This window comes from Rhinoraja longicauda, chromosome 10 (assembly GCF_053455715.1).
Source record: "Rhinoraja longicauda isolate Sanriku21f chromosome 10, sRhiLon1.1, whole genome shotgun sequence".
Lineage (NCBI taxonomy): Eukaryota > Metazoa > Chordata > Chondrichthyes > Rajiformes > Arhynchobatidae > Rhinoraja > Rhinoraja longicauda.
In genome coordinates, this window is record NC_135962.1 from 60,900,971 (window position 1) to 60,921,219 (window position 20,249).

General features: G+C 49.7%; 1 protein-coding gene across 1 annotated transcript in view; it reads left to right on the forward strand.

Annotated features, from left to right (window-relative positions):
- Nucleotides 1–20,249, forward strand: part of LOC144597537 (coiled-coil domain-containing protein 170-like) — a 73,848-nt gene that overhangs the window by 43,976 nt on the left and 9,623 nt on the right. Inside the window, exons 10-11 of the mRNA XM_078407016.1 lie at nucleotides 6,675–6,875; nucleotides 16,328–16,501. Of these exons, the coding sequence (XP_078263142.1) occupies nucleotides 6,675–6,875; nucleotides 16,328–16,501 (375 nt within the window). The remainder of the gene's footprint in view (nucleotides 1–6,674; nucleotides 6,876–16,327; nucleotides 16,502–20,249) is intronic.

Consider the following 20,249-nt stretch of genomic DNA (forward strand, 5'->3'; position numbering starts at 1 on the left):
TCAGGCAGGTACAAGAACAACATTTAAAAGACATATGGGACAGATTGAGTTTGGTCAAAAAGAGACACAAAGTGCTGGAGTAACTCAGCAAGTCAGGCAACATCTCTGGAAAAGTCTGTCCCACTGAGTTAGTCCAGCTTTATGTGTCTAACATCTCTGGAGAGCATGGATATGTGATGTTTCGGGGGAGAGAGTTGGACAAGACATTGGTGTGACTGCATTTGGAGTATTAAACATAGAAACATAAAAAATAGGTGCAGGAGGAGGCCATTTGGCCCTTCAGTTTTGTTTTGTTTTGGTTGTTCAGTTGTTTTGTTTTGTTCTGTTCAGTTTTAGTCACCCTGCTGTAAGAAGGATGTCATTAAAATGGAAAGAGTGTAAAGAAGATTTACGAGGATGTTGCCAGAACTGGAGCTGTAGGGAGAGGCTTGGAATTTAATCCTTGGAGTGCAGGAGGCTGAGGGGTGATCTTATAGAGGTGCATAAAATCATGAGGGGAATAGATAAGGTGAATGCACACAGTCTTTTACCCAGGGTAGGGGAATCAAGAACCAGAGGACATAGGTTTAAGATGAGAGGGGAAAGATTTAATAGGAATCTGAGAGGCAACTTTTTCACACAGAGGGTGGTGGGTGTATGGAACGAGCTGCCGGAGGAGGATGTTGAGGCAGGTACTATCACAACATTTAAAAGACATTTTGACGGGTACATGGATAGGAAAGATTTAGAGGGATATGGACCAAACGTGGGCAGGTGGGACTAGTGTAGCTGGGGCATGTTGGTTGGCATCTTGGGCCGAAGGGTCTGTTCCTTGCTGTATGACTGGAAGAGCTAACTAGCTCTGCGCACACGCACACACAAAGTCACACACCCATGACACACACACCATACACATATGCATACTATGTATTCACACCACACACACACACATATACATATACCACACACATACAAATACCACACACCTACGGTTGCCAACTGTATTAGCCGAGACATCCCGTATATTGGGCTAAATTAATTTGTCCCGTACGGGACCGCCCTTGTCCCGTATTAGCTCGGGGGGGGGGGGGGGGGTGCACCACAAATTCACGCTGTAGGCCCGGACAGTGTAGGTCCGGATACTGTAGGCCCGGACAGTGTAGGTCCGGATACTGTAGGCCCGGACAGTGTAGGTCCGGATACTGTAGGCCCGGACAGTGTAGGTCCGGATACTGTAGGCCCGGACAGTGTAGGTCCGGATACTGTAGGCCCAGACAGTGTAGGTCCGGATACTGTAGGCCCGGACAGTGTAGGTCCGGATACTGTAGGCCCGGACAGTGTAGGTCCGGATAATGTAGGTCTGCACAGTGTAGGTCCGGATACTGTAGGTCTGCACAGTGTAGTTCCAGACAGTATAGGTCCAGACACTGTGGGTCCGGACAGTGTAGGTACGAACAGTGTAGGTCCGAACAGTGTAGGCCCAGACAGTGTAGGTCCGGACACTGTAGGTCCGGACACTGTAGGTTCGGACAGTGTAGGTCCGGAGGCCTGGGCGCCGCCTAACGGAGGTTGCGTAGCAACCCGCCTGCCGTCCCGGGTGGCCGCCATTGGTGGAGCGGGAAGAGGTGGCCGCAGGCTGGGTGAGGTGACGTGGGGCGCGGGGCTGTGACGTCACCTTGTCCTGTATTTGGGAGTGAGATAGTTGGCAACCCTACTCCCGGCTCCTTGCCATTGTAAGTATCTTTGGTGCTGGAGTTGACCGGAAACCATCCAAAGTGTTGTGTGTTGAGCTCTTGGTTAACAGTCGACAACAAGCAGTTTGACCCGTAACCAAGGAAACAGCAGAGTGTCAAAACTGCAAAATAAAATTCTACGAATTCACCCAATGCATTATTGAGTTTCTCAAAACCTCCCCTAGAGTATAAATCATTTACAAAATAATCATGTGGGATTAAAAATCAAACTAATGCTCTTAGTGAGGGTGATGTCTGCATGGATGTATGGAGGCACAGCGGGCATACAATGCACATAAGTAGTAAACACTATCACTACTCTCCTTGCTCATTCTTTCAAACTATCATTCAAACTATGGCCTATTAATAAATATCTATGCCGTTATATTGTTACCTTCTGTAGTAAAATTCCACACAAAGGCTTGATTTCCAGGAATGTGTCTCCATCATAAAGTGACGTGTGACTGCTGAGATCTACACAAAGCAGCACACTTCAACTGTCTTCATGGGCAGGAAGGAACTGCAGATGCTGGTTTACACCAAAAATAGACAAAAAATGCTGGAGTAACTCAGCGAGACAGGCAGCATCTCTGGAGAGAAAGAATAGGCGGACTTTCGGGTCGAGACCCTTCTTCAGACTGAGTCAGGGGAGAGAGAAACTAGATGTATGAAAATATCCAGAACAAGTCAAAGCTGGCACCTATGACCAAGGAAAGATGGGGCTCACAATCGTCCATTGTTGGTTGTGAGAGAGGTGATAATGAAGGGATACGAACAGTGAAACTAGCAGGATGGCTGGGGTGCGAGAATGACAGATAGAGAGGGAATGCAAGGGTTACTTGAAATTAGAGAATTCATACCGCTGGGGTGGAAGCTGCCCAAGCGAAATATGAGGTGCAATATGCAGATATGACCAATATGCCAAGATTCACGGGTGATACGAAAATAGGTGGAGGGGCAGGTAGTGCAGAGAAAGCAGAGACTCTGTAGAAGGACTTGGACAGGTTGGGAAAGTGGGCAGAGGAGTGGCAGGTGGAATATAGTGGAGCAAAGTGTGGAGTCATGCATTTTGGTAGTAGGAATAAAGGCCTAGACTATTTTCTAAATGGGGAGATAATCCAGAAATCAGAGGTGCAAAAGGATTTTGGAGTGCTGGTGCAGGAATCCCCAAAGGTTAATCTGCAAGTCGAATCGGTAGTAAAGAAAGCAAATGCAATGCTAGAATTTATTTCGAGAGGGCTTGTGTACAAAAACAGGGATGTAATGCTGAGGCTCTTTTAGGCACTGGTCGGGCAGCATTTGGAATATTGTGAGCAATTTTGGGCACCATATCTGAGGAATGATGTGCTGGCTCTGGAGAGGGTCCAGAGGAGGTTTACAAGGATGATCCCTGGAATGAGTGGGTTAACCTGTGATGAGCGTTTGACGGCACTGGGCCTGTACTCGCTGGAGTTTAGAAGAATGAGGGGGACCTCATTGAAACTTACAGAATGGCGAAAGGTTTGGATAGAGTGGATGTGGAGAGGATGTTTCCACTAGTGGAGAGTCTAGGACTGGAGGTCATAGCCTCAGAATTAAAGGACGTTCTTTTAGGAAATGAGGAGGAATTTCTTTAGTCAGAGGGTGGTGAATCTGTGGAATTCCAAGTCAGTGGATATATTTAAAGAGATCGATGGATTCTTGATTAGTACAGGTGTCAGAGGTTATGGGGAGAAGGCAGGAGAATGGGGTTAGGAGGGAGAGATAGAATAGAGGTAGAGATAGATCAGCCATGATTGGAAGGCAGAATAGACAATGGGCCGAATGGCCTAATTATACTCCTATCTTTTATGATCTTATGATATGCTAAGCTGCCCAAGCAAAATATCTTCACTTTGAGTGTTGGTGTTGGTATAAACTGGGTGTTCTAGACTGTCTGTGGTGAGATTAACTCAGCAGGTCAGGCAGCATCTCTGGAATCCTGGACAGGAGATGTTCTGCGTCGGAACCCTTTGCAGATATATTGGAGTAGGAGGGAGAAAGCTGGAAGAGAGAAGGGGCAGGATCTTAATCAACACGAAACGTCACAAAACATTCAGGTAGCACGGCGGCGCAGCAGTAGAGTTGCTGCCTTACAACGCCAGAGACACGGGCACCATCCTGACTAGGGGTGCTGCCCGTGCAGAGTTTGTACGTTCTCCCGATGATCATGTGGGTTTTCTCAGGATGCTCCGCTTTCCTCCCACACTCCAAAGACGTACAGATTTGTAAGTTAATTGGCTTTGTATAATTGTAAATTATTCCTAATTTGTAGGATAGTGTTAGTGTGCGGGGTGATTGCTGGTCAGTGTGGACTCGGTGGGCCAAAGGCCTGTTTCTGTGCTGTGTCTTGAAAGTCTAAAGTCTGATGGAAGGATTGTTCAGATGCCTGATAACAGAGGGGAAGAAGTTATTCCTGAGTCTGGTGGTGCGCACTTTCAAACCTTCCACCGGATGGGATTGGGGAGAGGAAGGAATGACCGGGGTGGGACAAGTCCTTGATATGTTGGCTGCTTTCCTGAGGCAACGTGAAGTGTAGACAGAGTCAATGGTGGGGAGTCTGGTCTGTGTGATGGACTGGGCTACATCCACAACTCTCTGCAGTAGCTTCACAAAACCATTCTCTGCTCCCATATGGCTGCCAATTTCTGGAAAGTACACTTGTTCTGCTCTGTGTTAAACAGCTTCAGGACAACTTCTGCTCCAGTCTGGAAACCAAACTTAGTTGAACAAAACTGCAGAGTTCTGCAGGAGTCCACCTGCGGTCATGGGCAATTCTGGAGCCGAGCAGGAAATTGCACAGGTGGTATTTACCAGGATGCTACATAGATTAGAGGCTATTTTTTTTTAGCTATAAAGTTCGACAAACTTTTGCAGCTTTGTAAGACTTTTGTCAGTCAACAAAATCAAAGACTTATCCCACCACTGCCATTTCTTCTCCCCGCTCCCGTCCGGCAGAAGGTGCAGAAGCTTGAAAGCGTGCACCACCAGACTCAGGAACAGCCTCTCCCCCTCTGTTATCAGGCTTCTGAACAGCCATTCCATAAGTTAGGGCACTGTCCGATTCACCTCGACCCCATTGCGGACATTGGACTCTGGAACTGATGCTGAGAACTGTATACGGCACTCTGTGTCTTCCTCTTTGCTCTACCTATTGTACTTGAGTTTGACTTGATTGTATTTATGTATAGTATATATGATCTGATTGGATAGCATGCAATACAAAGCCTTTCACTACAGTTTGGTATATGTGACATTATTAAACTCACCTAATTTTCGGCTGCATTTGGAATACTGTGTATGGTTTTGGACGCCCCTACACAGAAGGACATGGAGGCATTGGAGAGAGTGCAGAAGAGGATTACCAGAATGCCACCAGGATTAGAGGGTATTAGCTTTAAAGAGAGGTTACACAAAATTGGATTGTTTTCTCTGGAACATCGGAGGCTGAGGGGAGATCTGATACGTATTAAAAAATTATGAAAGGCACAGGTCGGGTAGACAGTCAGCACCATTTTCCCAGGGTGAAGATGTCTAAGACTAGATGGCATAGCTTTGAAGTGAAAGGGGCAAAGTTTAAAGATGTGTGCGGCAGGATTTTTTACACAGAGGGTGGTGGGTGCCTGGATTGCGTTGCCAGGGGTGGTGGTGGTGGTGGTGAAGGCAGATATGGTCGTGGCGTTTAAGAGGCTATTGGATCGGCACATGGTTATGCAGGGAATGGAATTGTATGGATTAAGTGCAGGGAGAGGTTAGTCAGGCAACGACTCTATTCCTTGCTGTGCAAGAGACTGAGGAGTGATCTTATATTCTGAAGCAGGGTCCCAACATGAAACATCACCTATTCCTTTTCTCCAGAGATGCTGTCTGACCTGCTGAGATACTCCAGCTTTTTTTGTGTCTATCTTCTGAATCATCCCACATTTCTTCACACAGAGTGGTGAGTCTGTGGAATTCTCTGCCACAGAAGGTAGTTGAGGCCAGTTCATTGGCTATATTTAAGAGGGAGTTAGATGTGGCCCTTGTGGCTAAAGGGATCAGGGGGTATGGAGAGAAGGCAGGTACAGGTTACTGAGCTGGATGATCAGCCATGATCATATTGAATGGCGGTGCAGGCTCGAAGGGCCGAATGGCCTACTCCTGCACCTATTTTCTATGTTTCTATCAGTTGAACAGGGCCCTGGTGAGACCACATCTGGAGTATTGTGTGCAGTTTTGGTCTCCTAATTTGAGGAAGGACGTCCTTGCTTTTGAGTTAGTGCAGCGTAGGTGCACGAGGTTAAACCCTCGGGATGACGGGACTGTCGTATGAGGAAAGAATGGAAAGACTGGGCTTGTATTCACTGGAGTTTAGAAGGATGGGAGAGGATCTTATAGAGACGTATAAAATTATAAAAGGACTGGACAAGTTAGATGCAGAAAAATGTTCCCAAAGTTGGGGGAGTCCAGAACCAGGGGCCACAGTCTAAGAATAAAGGGGAGGCCATTTAAAACTGAGGTGAGAAGAAACCTTTTCACCCAGAGAGTTGTGAATTTGTGGAATTCTCTGCCACAGAGGGCAGTGGAGGCCAATTTACTGGATGAATTTAAAAGAGAGTTAGATAGAGCTCTAGGGGCTAGTGGAATCAAGGGATATGGGGAGAAGGCAGGCACAGGTTACTGATTGTGGATGATCAGCCATGATCACAATGAATGGTAGTGCTGGCACGAAGGGCCAAATGGCCTCCTCCTGCACCTGTTTTCTATGTTTCCATCACCTATCCATTTCTATCCATATAACCTGAGCCGCTGAGTTACTCCAGTACGTTGTGTTTATCTTTAGTCTTGATATCATGTTGTGTACATTGTGGGCCTAAGGGCCTGTTCCTGTGCTGTGGTGTTCTATGTTCTATGGGACTGGATGCATCCCACGATAACTATGTACGTGTCTGATGTGTTTGAAAGCGAGTGGCGAGGATGGAGGAGCAGATGTCGAGGCTGAATGGGCAGCTGGAGAGTCAGTGCAAGCTGCAGCGCGAGGCAATGGACCGGGCTCGCAGGGCTGAGGAGAGGCTGAGCGATCGAGAGGAAGCCCTCACTCACCTGGAGGGGCAACTCACCGCTGAGCAGCTGCTGAAAGGAGGTCGCCACTTCGAAAGGCAGAGGGTGAGTGAGTGAATGCGGCGCTCCCTCACCCCCACCCCCCCCCCCACAGTGTGGCACTCCCTCACCCCCCCCCCCCCACAGTGTGGCACTCCCTCACCCCCCCACAGTGTGGCACTCCCTAACCCTCACCCCCCCCCACAGTGCAGCACTCCCTCACCCCCCCCCACAGTGCAGCACTACCTCAGTACCGCCCCCCCCACAGTGCAGCACTCCCTCACCCCCCCCCCCAACAGTGCAGCACTACCTCAGTACCCCCCCCCCACAGTGCAGCACTCCCTCAGTACCGCCCCCCCCCCACAGTGCAGCACTCCCTCAGTACCGCCCCCCCCACAGTGCAGCACTCCCTCACCCCCCCCCCCCCAACAGTGCAGCACTACCTCAGTACCCCCCCCCCACAGTGCAGCACTCCCTCAGTACCGCCCCCCCCCCCCCCACAGTGCAGCACACCCTCAGTACCACCCCCTCCCAGGGCCGTCTTTACAGCATTATGGGCCCCTGGCAAAGCAGTGTACTGGGGCCCCTACGACAACTACTCACAGGAATAAAAATGTAAATGGTCGATAAAATGGGGCCCCTATGCTTGTGGGGCCCCGGGCAAGTGCCCATCACGCCCATGCGTTAAGACGGCCCTGCCCCCTCCCCATAGTGCAGCACTACCTCAGTACCCCCCCCACAGTGCAGCACTTCCTCAGTACCGCCCCCCCCCCCCATAGTGCAGCACTCCCTCAGTATCGCCCCCCCATAGTGCAGCACTCCCTCAGTACCGCCCCCCCCACACAGTGCAGCACTTCCTCAGTACCGCCCCCCCCCCCCCACAGTGCAGCACTACCTCAGTATCGCCCCCCCCCCACAGTGCAGCACTCCCTCATTATCGCCCCCCCCATAGTGCAGCACTCCCTCAGTATCGCCTCCCCCCACAGTGCAGCACTCCCTCAGTACAGCCCCCACCCACAGTGCAGCACTCCCTCTGTACAGTCCCCTCCCCATAGTGCAGCACTCTCTCAGTACAGCCTCCCCCCATAGTGCAGCACTCCCTCACCCCCGCCCCCCCCCCACAGTGTGGCACTCCCTCAGTACCACCCCCCCCCCCCACAGTGTGGCACTCCCTCAGTACCGCCGCCCCCCCACAGTGCAGCACTCCCTCAGTACCGCCCCCCCCCACAGTGCAGCACTCCCTCAGTCCAACCCCCTCCCCACAGTGCAGCACTCCCTCACCCTCACCCTCACCCCCACCCCCCCCACAGTGCAGCACTCCCTCAATACCACCCCCCCCCCCACAGTGCAGCACTACCTCAGTACCCCCCCACAGTGCAGCACTCCATCAGTACCGCCCCCCCCACAGTGCAGCATTACCTCAGTACCCCCCCCCCACAGTGCAGCACTCCCTCAGTCCCGCCCCCCCCCCACAGTGCAGCACTCCCTCAGTATCGTCCCCCCCCCCCCACAGTGCAGCACACCCTTAGTATCGCCCCCCCCACAGTGCAGCACTACCTCAGTACCGCCCCCCCCCCCACAGTGCAGCACTACCTCAGTACCCCCCCCCCCACAGTGCAGCACTACCTCAGTACCCCCCCCCCCCCAAAGTGCAGCACTCCCTCAGTACCGCCCCCCCCCCCCCCCCCACAGTGCAGCACACCCTCAGTACCACCCCCTCCCAGGGCCGTCTTTACAGCATTATGGGCCCCGGGCAAAGCAGTGTACTGGGGCCCTTACGACAACTACTCACAGGAATAAAAATGTAAATGTTCGATAAAATGGGGCCCCTATGCTTGTGGGGCCCCGGGCAAGTGCCCATCACGCCCATGCGTTAAGACGGCCATGCCCCCTCCCCATAGTGCAGCACTACCTCAGTACCCCCCCCAAAGTGCAGCACTACCTCAGTATCGCCCCCCCATAGTGCAGCACTCCCTCAGTACCGCCCCCCCCCACAGTGCAGCACTACCTCAGTACCACCCCCCCCCCACAGTGCAGCACTCCCTCAGTATCGCCCCCCCCCATAGTGCAGCACTCCCTCAGTATCGTCCCCCCCCCACAGTGCAGCACTCCCTCAGTACCGCCCCCCCCCACAGTGCAGCACTCCCTCAGTACAGCCCCCACCCACAGTGCAGCACTCCCTCTGTACAGTCCCCCCCCATAGTGCAGCACTCTCTCAGTACAGCCTCCCCCCATAGTGCAGCACTCCCTCACCCCCGCCCCCCCCACAGTGTGGTACTCCCTCAGTACCACCCCCCCCCACAGTGTGGCACTCCCTCAGTACCGCCGCCCCCCCCACAGTGTGGCACTCCTTCACCCCCGCTCCCCCCCCACAGTGCAACGCTCCCTCACCCCCGCCCCCCCCACAGTGTGGCACTCACTCAGTAACGCCCCCCCCACAGTGCAGCATTCCCTCAGTACCGCACCCCCACAGTGCAGCGCTCCCTCACCCCCGCCCCTCCCACAGTGCAGCACTATCTCACCCCCGCTCCCCCCCACAGTGTGGCACTCCCTCAGTACCGCCCCCTCCCCACAGTGCAGCACTCCCTCAGTACAGCCCCCCCCCCCACAGTGCAGCGCTCCCTCAACCCCGCCCCTCCCACAGTGCGGTGCTCCCTCAATACTGCCCCTCCCACAGTAGGGCACTCCCTACTTGCCTTCTGGCTGCATTTCCGCCCACCATCCTCACATAGAAACATAGAAAATAGGTGCAGGAGTAGGCCATTCGGCCCTTCGAGCCTGCACCGCCATTCAATATGATCATGGCTGATCATCCAGCTCAGTATCCTGTACCTGCCTTCTCTCCATACCCCCTGATCCCTTTAGCCACAAGGGCCACATCTAACTCCCTCTTAAATATAGCCAATGAACTGGCCTCAACTACCTTCTGTGGCAGAGAATTCCACAGACTCACCACTCTCTGTGTGAAGAAATGTTTTCTCATCTCGGTCCTAAAAGACTTCCTCCTTATCCTTAAGCTGTGACCCCTGGTTCTGGACTTCCCCAACATCGGTAACAATCTTCCCCTTAAGAATTTTATATGTTTCAATAAGACCCCCCCTCAGTCTTCTAAATTCCAGCTTTGGACACCCTGTGCGTAGGGGAGAGGGTTGGGCCAAAGATGTCCTGGTTGGGTTGCTCCTGGGCCTGGCCAAGCTGGCCATCCGCGAGTCACAGCGGCTCTGCCCGAGCCAGCTGCCTGTCCTTTTTCCGGGGTTACGTCCGCGCCCGGGTGGTCACTGAACCAGGGTCCACAGTTTCAGAATAAGGGGTAGGCCATTTAGGACTGAGATGAGGAAAAACTTTTTCATCCAGAGAGTTGTGAATCTGTGAAATTCTCTGCCTCAAAAGGCAATGGAGGCCAATTCACTGAATATTTTCAAGAGAGAGTTAGATTTAGCTGTTAGGGCTAAGGGAATCAAGGATATGGGGAGAAAGCAGGAACGGGGTACTGATTTTAGATGATCAGCAGTGATCATGTTGAATGTCAGTGCTAGCTCGAAGGGCTGAATGTCCTCCTCCTGCACCTATTATTCTATGTATGTAATAGAAAGGGACTAGGTGCTGTCCACGGGCTCCATGGGGGATTTCTGGGACTGTTGGGCACTGCGGGGGGTGAAATGTATCCTCAATAAGGATTGTATTCTAGTTATTTGAAATTTTTGAGTCGTAGATAATTTGGTGATTTTGGTGGTGGGTGTGTTACCACAGTTTTGTTTTGCAAGTATTATTTTGTATCGTAATTCAATAAATTATTTTTGATCCAAAAAAAACAGTGCAGCACTCCCTCAGCACCGCCTCTATGCGGAGTTTGCACGTACTCCCTGTGACCGCGTGGGTTCCTCCGGGTGCTCTAGTTTCCTCCCACATCCCCAAGAAGTGCAAGTTTGTAGGTCAATTGTCCTCTGTAAATTGCCCCTAGTGTGTAGGGAGTGGATGTGAAAATAGGATTACATGGGACTAGTGAGGATGGGTGATCGATGGTCGGCCAGCTCGGTCAACGGCAGGACATGTTTCCATGCTGTATCTTTCAATGATTCATAAGTTCATAATAGGTTCATAAGTGATAGGAGTAGAATTAGGCCACTCTGCCCATCGAGTCTACTTTGCCACAAACACGGCTGATGGACACAAAAAGCTGAAGTAACTCAGCGGGATGGGCAGCATCTCTGGAGAGGAGGAACGGGGGACGTTTCGGGTCGAGACCCTTCTTCAGACTGGTTAGGGATAAGGGAAACGAGAGATATAGATGGTGATGTGGAGAAATAAAACCTGATCTCCCAGTTGCTGGACACTTTAATTCTCCTTCCCATTCCCACACAGACCTTTCTGTCCTCGGTCTCCTCCATTGTCAGAGTGAGGCTAAACGCAAATTGGAGGAACATCATCTCATATTTTGCTTGGGCAGCTTACAGCCCAGTGGTATGATATTGATTTCTCTCACCTCAGGTAGCCCCGTCATTCCCTCTCTCTCTATCCCTCCCCCACCCAAGTCGCACCAGCTTCCCATTTTCACCCAACAAACAGCTTATAATGGCTTGTTTCCCTTATCATCATTATTTTTTTGCATATCTTTCATTCCTTCTCTCCAGAGATGCTGCCTATCTCGCTGAATTACTCCAGCTTTTTGTGTCTATCTTCGGTTTAAACCAGTATCTGCAGTTCCTTCTTATACATAATCACAGCTGATCTGTCTTTCCCTCTCAACACCATTCTCCTGTCTTCTCCCCATAACCCCTGATACCCGTCCTAATTAAGAATCTATCAATGCCTTAAAAATATCCATTGACTTGGCCTCCACAGCCTTTTGTGGGAATGAATTCCACAGATTCATCACTCTCTTTAATGTGGATAAGTGTGAGGTTGTCCACTTTGGTGGTAAGAATAGGAAGGCAGATTATTATTTGAATGGTGTCAAGTTAGGAAAAGGGGACGTACAACATGATCTGGGTGTCTTAGTGCATCAGTCACTGAAAGGAAGCATGCGGGCACAGCAGGCAGTGAAGAAAGCCAATGGAATGTTGGCATTCATAACAAGAGGAGTTGAGTATAGGAGCACTGGTGGGTAAGGCTAAGCAGCGCCTTTACCACCTTAGACAACTGAGGAAATTCAGAGTGTCGCAGAGGATCCTTCATTGCTTCTACTCTGGGGCTGTAGAGAGCATCCTGTCCGGCAACATTACAGTCTGGTTTGGGAACAGCTCTGCCCAGGACAGGATGGCCCTGCAGAGAGTAGTGCGTTCGGCAGAACGCACCATGGGAACTACACTCGTCCCCCTGCAGGACCTATACATCAGGAGGTGCAGATCCAGAGCAAGCAAGATCATGAGGGACCCCTGCCACCCCAGTAACGGACTGTTCCAGATGCTACGGTCAGGCAAACGCCTCCGCTGTCACGCTGTGAAAACGGAGAGGATGAGACGGAGCTTCTTCCCACAGGCCATCAGGACTGTCAACTTTGATAACCCCAGAGACTAAATTTTTGTCGACACTTTTTGGTGCTATGTTTAGTAACTTATTAACTTTATTTATTGTAACTGTAATTATTTTTGTGCACAACCCGCAGGCATTGCCACTTTCATTTCACTGCACATCGAGTATGTGTATGTGACAAATAAATTTGACTTGACTTGACAAAGAGGTCCTTCTGCAGTTGTACAGGGCCCTAGTGAGACCGCACCTGGAGTACTGTGTGCAGTTTTGGTCTCCAAATTTGAGGAAGGATATTCTTGCTATTGAGGGCGTGCAGCGTAGGTTTACTAGGTTAATTCCCGGAATGGCGGGACTGTCCTATGTTGAAAGACTGGAGCGACTAGGTTTGTATACACTGGAATTTAGAAGGATGAGAGGGGATCTTATCGAAACGTATAAGATTATTAAGTGGTTGGACATGTTAGAGACAGGAAACATGTTCCCAATGTTGGGGGAGTCCAGAACCAGGGGCCACAGTTTAAGAATAAGGGGTAGGCCATTTAGAACAGAGATGAGGAAAAGCTTTTTTAGTCAGAGAGTTGTGAATCTGTGGAATTCTCTGCCTCAGAGGGCAGTGGAGGCCAATTCTCTGAATACATTCAAGAGAGAGCTAGATAGAGCTCTTCAGGATAGCGGAGTCAGGGGGTATGGGGAGAAAGCAGGAACGGGGTACTGATTGAGAATGATCAGCCATGATCACATTGAATGGCGGTGCTGGCTCGAAGGGCCGAATGGCCTACTCCTGCACCTATTGTCTATTGTCTATTGTATCTGACTAAAGAAAATCCTCCTCACCTCTTTGCTAAAGGAACGTTCTTTTATTCTGACTCCTAGACTCCCCCACCAGTGGAAACATCCTCTCCACATCCACTCTATCCAGATTCAATGACACAATCCAGGATTGTGGAAGATTGATTTCTGCCAAGGGGCTAGCACAAGTCTGATGACCTGAATGGCCATGTTGTGTATCACTCTGTTAGTGCAGCCGGATGTACCGCAGGCTGTTGTTGCAACCTGTACATTTAATACCTACCTGCGCAGAGCTGATTGAATGTGATTACAGCGTTGCCTCCCGTCACCTCTGTCTTTTGTTGTTTTTCTTTCCCTGAGATGAATTCATGGAAGATCAAATTGAACTCCTGTTTTTAAAAATTAGTTCACTTACTTGCCCTTTCGCCTTGCTTTTACCAGTCAAAACAAGTCAAAAAGGATGCTGCACTGTAAAATAACTAACAGCTTCATGAAAGGTGATGGAACAGAGAAGCACAAGAAACATTAGCAAGAGTTGCCACCCAGCCTTCCAAACCTACTCACTGGGGAGGTCAATCGTGATCATGGCTAATCTTCTGCCTCAGCTCCACTTTCCCACTCATGCCCCATGTCCCTGGATTCCCCCTAATGCTCAGAACTCAAAGGTGGACATGGTGGTGAGGAAAGCATTCAGCACGCTGGCCTTAATCAGTCAGGGAATTGATTCTGGGAAAAAAAGACACAAAGTGCTGGAGTAACGCAGCAGGTCAGGCAGCATGTATGGAGAACGTGGATAGGTGAGGTTTCAGGTCGGGACCCTTCTTCAGACTATAGTCTGAGTGTAGAAAGGACTGGACAAGCTAGATGTAGGAAAAATGTTGCCAATGTTGGGGGAGTCCAGAACCAGGGGCCACAGTCTAAGAATAAAGGGGAGGCCATTTAAAACTGAGGTGAGAAGAAACCTTTTCACCCAGAGAGTTGTGAATTTGTGGAATTCTCTGCCACAGAAGGCAGTGGAGGCCAATTCACTGGATTAATTTAACAGAGAGTTAGATAGAGCTCCAGAGGCTGGTGGAATCAAGGGATATGGGGAGAAGGCAGGCACGGGTTACTGATTGTGGATGATCAGCCATGATCACAATGAATGGCAGTGGTGGCTCGAAGGGCCAAATGGTCTCCTCCTGCACATATTTTCTATGTTTCTATGACATGTACACACAAGGAACTGCAGATGCTGATTCACAAAAAAAGACACAAAGTGCAAACTCAATAGAATGTTTTGGCTTTAGGGTTAGGCTTCTTAATGTTACGTGTGCTAAGGTACAGTGAAAAGCTTTGTTTAGCATGCATTCCAAACAGATCAGATATACTGAACAAATATAATCAAGTCGGATGACCCGAAACGTCACCCATTCCTTCTCTCCAGAGATACTGCCTGTCCCGCTGAGTTACTCCAGCATTTTGTGTCTTTTTCAGAACAAAGATACAGAGTGCAGAATATAGTTCTCATCATTGTAGTGCATCAGTCCACAGTCAAAGTCCAATGTCCGCAATGGGGTAGAGGTGAATCGGACAGTTCTTTCTACCCGACGGGAGCGGGGAGAAGAAGGAATGACTGGGGTGGGACAAGTCTTTGATTATGTCGCCTGCTTTCCTGAGGCAGCCTGAAGTGTAGATGGAGATGATGGTGGGGAGAGTGGGCTGTGTGATAGGCTGGGCTACATCTACAATGGTGGGGAGTGGGGTCTTTGTGATGGACTGGGCTACATCTACAATGGTGGGGAGTGTGGTGTGTGTGATGGACTGGGCTATATCTACAATGGTGGGGAGTGTGGTGTGTGTGATGGACTGGGTTTCAGGTCCAATGGTGGGGAGTGTGGTGTGTGATGGACTGGGCTACATCTTCAAATCATGTTACAGTGGGTGAGGTTGCACTAGGAGTATTGTGTTCAGTTGAGTATTGGACCCCATTCAATCAAAATTGGTCAAGCTCATTCCACATTATATTGCAGTCATACAAGACATTGGTGAGGCCGCACCTGAATTCTGCTCTATATTCAGTTTTGGTTTCCCTGTGATAAGAAAGATGCCAACACAAGGAACCCACAAGTTAACTCAGTGGGTCAGGCAGCATCTCTTGAGGGCAGGAAAAGGTGACTTGGATATAGATAGGTGATGTTTCTGTCTGAAGAAGCGTCCCGATCCAAAACATCGCCTTGCCATGTCCTCAAGAAATGCTGCCTGACCCACTGAATTACTCCAGCACTTTGTGTTCTATTTTGGAAAGAAAGATGCCATTAAACAGAGCAGAGTGCAGAGACGTTTTATGAGGCTGTTGTCAAGATTCAAGGCTTCAGCAGTGGGGAGAGGTTGGACATACAAGAATTGATCTGAAAGAGGTGTATAAAATCATGGGGGAGGGAATACTGTAGATAAGGTGAATGCACAGAGACCTTTATTCAGGGAAGTGAATCAAGAGGACAAAGGTCTAAGGTGAGAGGTTAAAGATTGAATAGGAACTTGAGAGCAACGTTTTCACACCGAGGGTGGTAGGTATGTGCAACGAGCAGCTGGAGGAAATAATTCAGGCAGGTACTACAACAGCATTTAAAAGGCATTTGGACAGGTATTAAAATTTCCCCCACTCCCCACTCCCTCCCCCACTCTCTCCCCCACTCTCTCCCCCACTCTCTCCCCCACTCTGGCACGGTGGCGCAGCGGTAGAGTTGCTGCCTTACAGCAAATGCAGCGCTGGAGACCCGGGTTCCATCTTGACTACGGGCGCTGTCTGTACGGAGTTTGTACGTTCTCCCCGTGACCTGCGTGGGTTTTCTCCGAGGTCTTCGGTTTCCTCCCACACTCCAAAGACGTACAGGTTTGTAGGGTAATTGGCTTGGTAAATGCAAGAGTTGCCCCTTTTGGGTATAGGATAGTGTTAATGTGCGGGGATCGCTGGTCGGCGCGGACCCGGTGGACTGAAAGGGCCTGTTTCCGCGCTGTATCTCTGAACTCTCTCCCTGCTCTTTCCCCCACTCTCTCCCTCACTCTCCCTCACTCTCTTCCCACTCTCTTTACTCCCTCCCCACTCTCCTTACTCTCTCCCCACTCTCCTCACTCTCTCTCCACTAACTCCCCCACTTCTCACTCTCTCCCCACCCTCGCACCCCTCTCTCATCCCCTATCACCCCCTCTCTGCCTGCCTCACACTTTACCCGTTGCCATTGAGAGATGTCAGACACTTGGTTTGTGTCCCCCAGCACACCAGGTTTCTGGGCAGGCTGGCGGAGGTGATGAGGGTGGAGCGAGACCTGTGGACAGATGACCCCGACACTCAGGCCGAGCAGCTCATCTCCAGGGCTGGCAGTCTGGCCAAACTCGAGTTGGAGAGGTCCGTCGAGAGCAAGGACGCCCTGCAGAAGCTGCAACAGAAGGTGAGGTGTCCATCCTCTCTCCAACTAAAGAGCCGCCCTGACCTCCTTGATCTTCGCCCACTTTGATCACGCCTTACCCTTCCATATTTCTATGTCTCCCTCTCACCTGACTCTCAGTCTGAAGAAGGGTCTCGACTTGAAACATCACCCATTCCTCTCCAGAGATGCTGCCTGTCCCACTGAGTTACTCCAGCACTTTGTGCCTATCTGCGATGTAAACTAGCATCTGCAGTTCCTTCCTGCAGCTCCCATCTACCTCACTGGAGACCCTTGGACAATCTTTAATGGGGCTTTACTGGACTTTATCTTGCATTGAATACCATTCCCTTTATCATGTATCTGTCAACTATGGACGGATTGATTGTAATTTGGATGGTGAGCTGCGTACTCTCAATTGATACTATACTGTTTGCTTGTGCAAAGCATTTTATAGGTGCTGATCGTCTGACAGCAGCCGCACACCACGTGCATTAATCACCTGCTTTTTGGCCTGCTAGTTGTACATGAGATTGGTGAGGCAACATTCAGAGTATTGTGTTCAGTTTTTGTCACCCTGTTGAGTTTAGTTTAGTTTAGAGATATAATAGACAATGGACAATAGACAATAGGTGCGGGAGTAGGCCATTCAGCCCTTCGAGCCAGCACCACCATCTCAATCAGTACCCCAATCCAGCCTTCTCCCCATATCCCCTGACTCTGCTATCCTTAAGAGCTCTATCTAGCTCTCTCTTGAATGCATTCAGAGAATTGGCCTCCACTGCCTTCTGAGGCAGAGAATTCCACAGATTTACAATTCTCTGACTGAAAAAGTTTTCCTCATCTCCGTTCTAAATGGCCTACCCCTTATTCTTAAACTGTGGCCCCTGATTCTGGACTCCCCCAACATTGAGAAGTTGTTTCCTGCCTCTAACGTGTCCAATCCCTTAATAATCTTATATGTTTCAATAAGATCCCCTCTCATCCTTCTAAATTCCAGTGTATACAAGCCTAGTCGCTCCAGTCTTTCAACATATGACAGTCCCGCCATTCCGGGAATTAACCTAGTAAACCTACGCTGCATACCCTCAATAGCAAGAATATCCTTCCTCAAATTTGGAGACCAAAACTGCACACAGTACTCCAGGTGCGGTCTCACTAGGGCCCTGTACAACTGCAGAAGGACCTCTTTGCTCCTATACTCAACTCCTCTTGTTATGAAGGCCAACATTCCATTGGCTTTCTTCACTGCCTGCTGTACCTGCATGCTTCCTTTCAGTGATTGATGCACTAGGACACCCAGATCTCGTTGCATGTCCCCTTTTCCTAACTTGACACCATTCAGATAATAATCTGCCTTCCTATTCTTCACTTAACCTCACACTTATCCACATTAAACTGCATCTGCCATGCATCCGCCCACTCACACAACCTGTCCAAGTCACCCTGCAACCTCATAGCATCTTCCTCACAGTTCACACTACCACCCAGCTTTGTGTCATCTGCATATTTGCTAATGGTACTTTTAATCCCTTCATCCCTACAGCGCAGAAACAGGCCCATTGGCCCAGCGAGTCCGCGCCGACCAGGGATCCCCGCACATTAACAATATCCTACACACACTAGGGACAATTTCCATTTATATAAAGCCAATTAGCCTACAAACCTGCACGTCTTTGGAGTGTGGGAGGAAACAGAAGAAACTGAGAAAACCCATGTGATCAAGGGGACGTGTATAAAATCATGAGAGATACAGAGTCTTTTACCCAGAGTAGGGGAATCAAGCACCAGAGGACATACGTTTAAGGTGAGGGGGGAAGGATTTAATAGGAAAACTGAGGGGCAATGTTTTTTGCACACAGGGTGATGGGTGGATGGAACAAGCTGCTGGAGGAAATTGTTGAGGCAGGTACTATCACAACATTTTAAAAACATTTGAACAGGTACGTGGATTAGATAGGTTTAGAGGGATATGGGCCAAACGCAGGCAGGTGGGACCAATGTAGATGGGCATGTGGGTCGATGTGGGCGAGTTGGGCCGAAGGGCTTGTTTCCACGCTGTATGACTCTATGACTCCATGATTTTTCATTTCAAAGAGGAAGAAAGACTCTAAGGGGAGAAAAAGGCGACCATGGTTGACAAGAAAAGTCAAGGACAGTATAAAACTAAAAGAGAAGGCATATAACATAGCAAAGATTAGTGAGAAGCTAGAGAATTGGGACGTTCACAATAAAATAGGCCAAAATCAGCATGGCTTTGTGAAGGGGAGGTCTTGCTTGACAAAATTGCTGGAATTCTTTGAAGACGTAAATAGAAGGACAGACAAAGGAGAGCCAGTAGATGTTGTTCACTTAGATTTTCAGAAAGCCTTTCTGAAAATCTAAGTGAACAACATCTACTGGCTCTCCTTTGTCTGTTCTGCTATTTACGTCTTCAAAGGAAGATGAGAGTCCACGGTATCAAAGGGCAGATACTGGCATGGACAGCAGGCTGGCTGGATGGCAGAGGGCAAAGAGTGGCAGTAAAGGGGGCTTTCACTGGGTGGCTGCCAGTGACCAGTGGAGTTCCGCAGGGCTCGGTGCTGGAGCCGTTACTCTTCACGTTGTATATTCATGATTTGGACGAGGGGATTGAAGGCTTTGTGGCCAAGTTTGCAGATGATACAAAAATAAGTGGAGGGGCAGATAGTGTAGAGAAAGCCGGGACTCTGCAGAAGGACTTGGACAGGTTGGGAGAGTGGGCAGAGAAGTGGCAGATGGAATATAGTGTAACAAAGTGTGGGGTCATGCATTTTGGTCGTAGGAGTAAAGGCATAGACTATTTTGTAAATGAGGAGAGAATCCAGAAATCGAAGATTCAAAGGGACTTGGGAGCTGGTGCAGGATTCCCAAAAAGATAATCTGCAAGTCGAATCGGTAGTAAAGAAAGCAAACTCAATGCTTGCATTTATTTCAAGAGGGCTTGTGTACAAGAACAGGGATGTAATGCTGAGGCTGTATAAGGCGCTGGTCAGGCCACATTTGGAGTATTGTGAGCAATTGTTGGCACCATAGCTGAGGAAGGATGTGCTGGCTCTGGAGCTTTACAAGAATGATCCCAGGAATATGTGGGTTAACCTGTGATGAACGTTTGTCGGCACTGGGCCTGTACTCGCTGGAGTTTAGAAGAATGAGGGGGACCTCATCGAAACGTACAGAATATTGAAAGGCCTGGATAGAGTGGATGTGGAGAGGATGTTTCCACTAGTGGGAGAGTCTGGGACTAGAGGTCATATCCTCAGAATTAAAGGACGTTCTTTCAGGAAGGAGATGAGGAGAAATGTCTTTAGTCAGAGGGTGGAGGCATGGCCGGCACAGACACGATGGGCCCAAGGGCCAGCTCCTGTGCTGTGCTTGACTGTGTTTGACAAACAGCCCGGAGACCTGTCAGGTTCCCTTGCAGAGTACGTTGGCTGAAATACTGCAGCAGATTAAACACACTTTGTACGGCTTGCAGGCACTGAACAGCTGATCCATTCACTTACTTCGATATGCTGAAGCCTCTAATAAGCTTCAATTTTCCCCTTAACAAGCACTTTGTTGGACAAGAACATAGAGTACTTTTAACAATAATGTCTCCATTTCTTCACATCACTCCAAATCTTTACACGGCTTCCATCTGTGTGGGTCGTACAGAAGTACTTCTGATGTTTACAAGTACCTAAGTTGTAGGAGCAGAATTAGGCCATTCAGCCCATCAGTAGACAATAGACAATAGGTGCAGGAGTAGGCC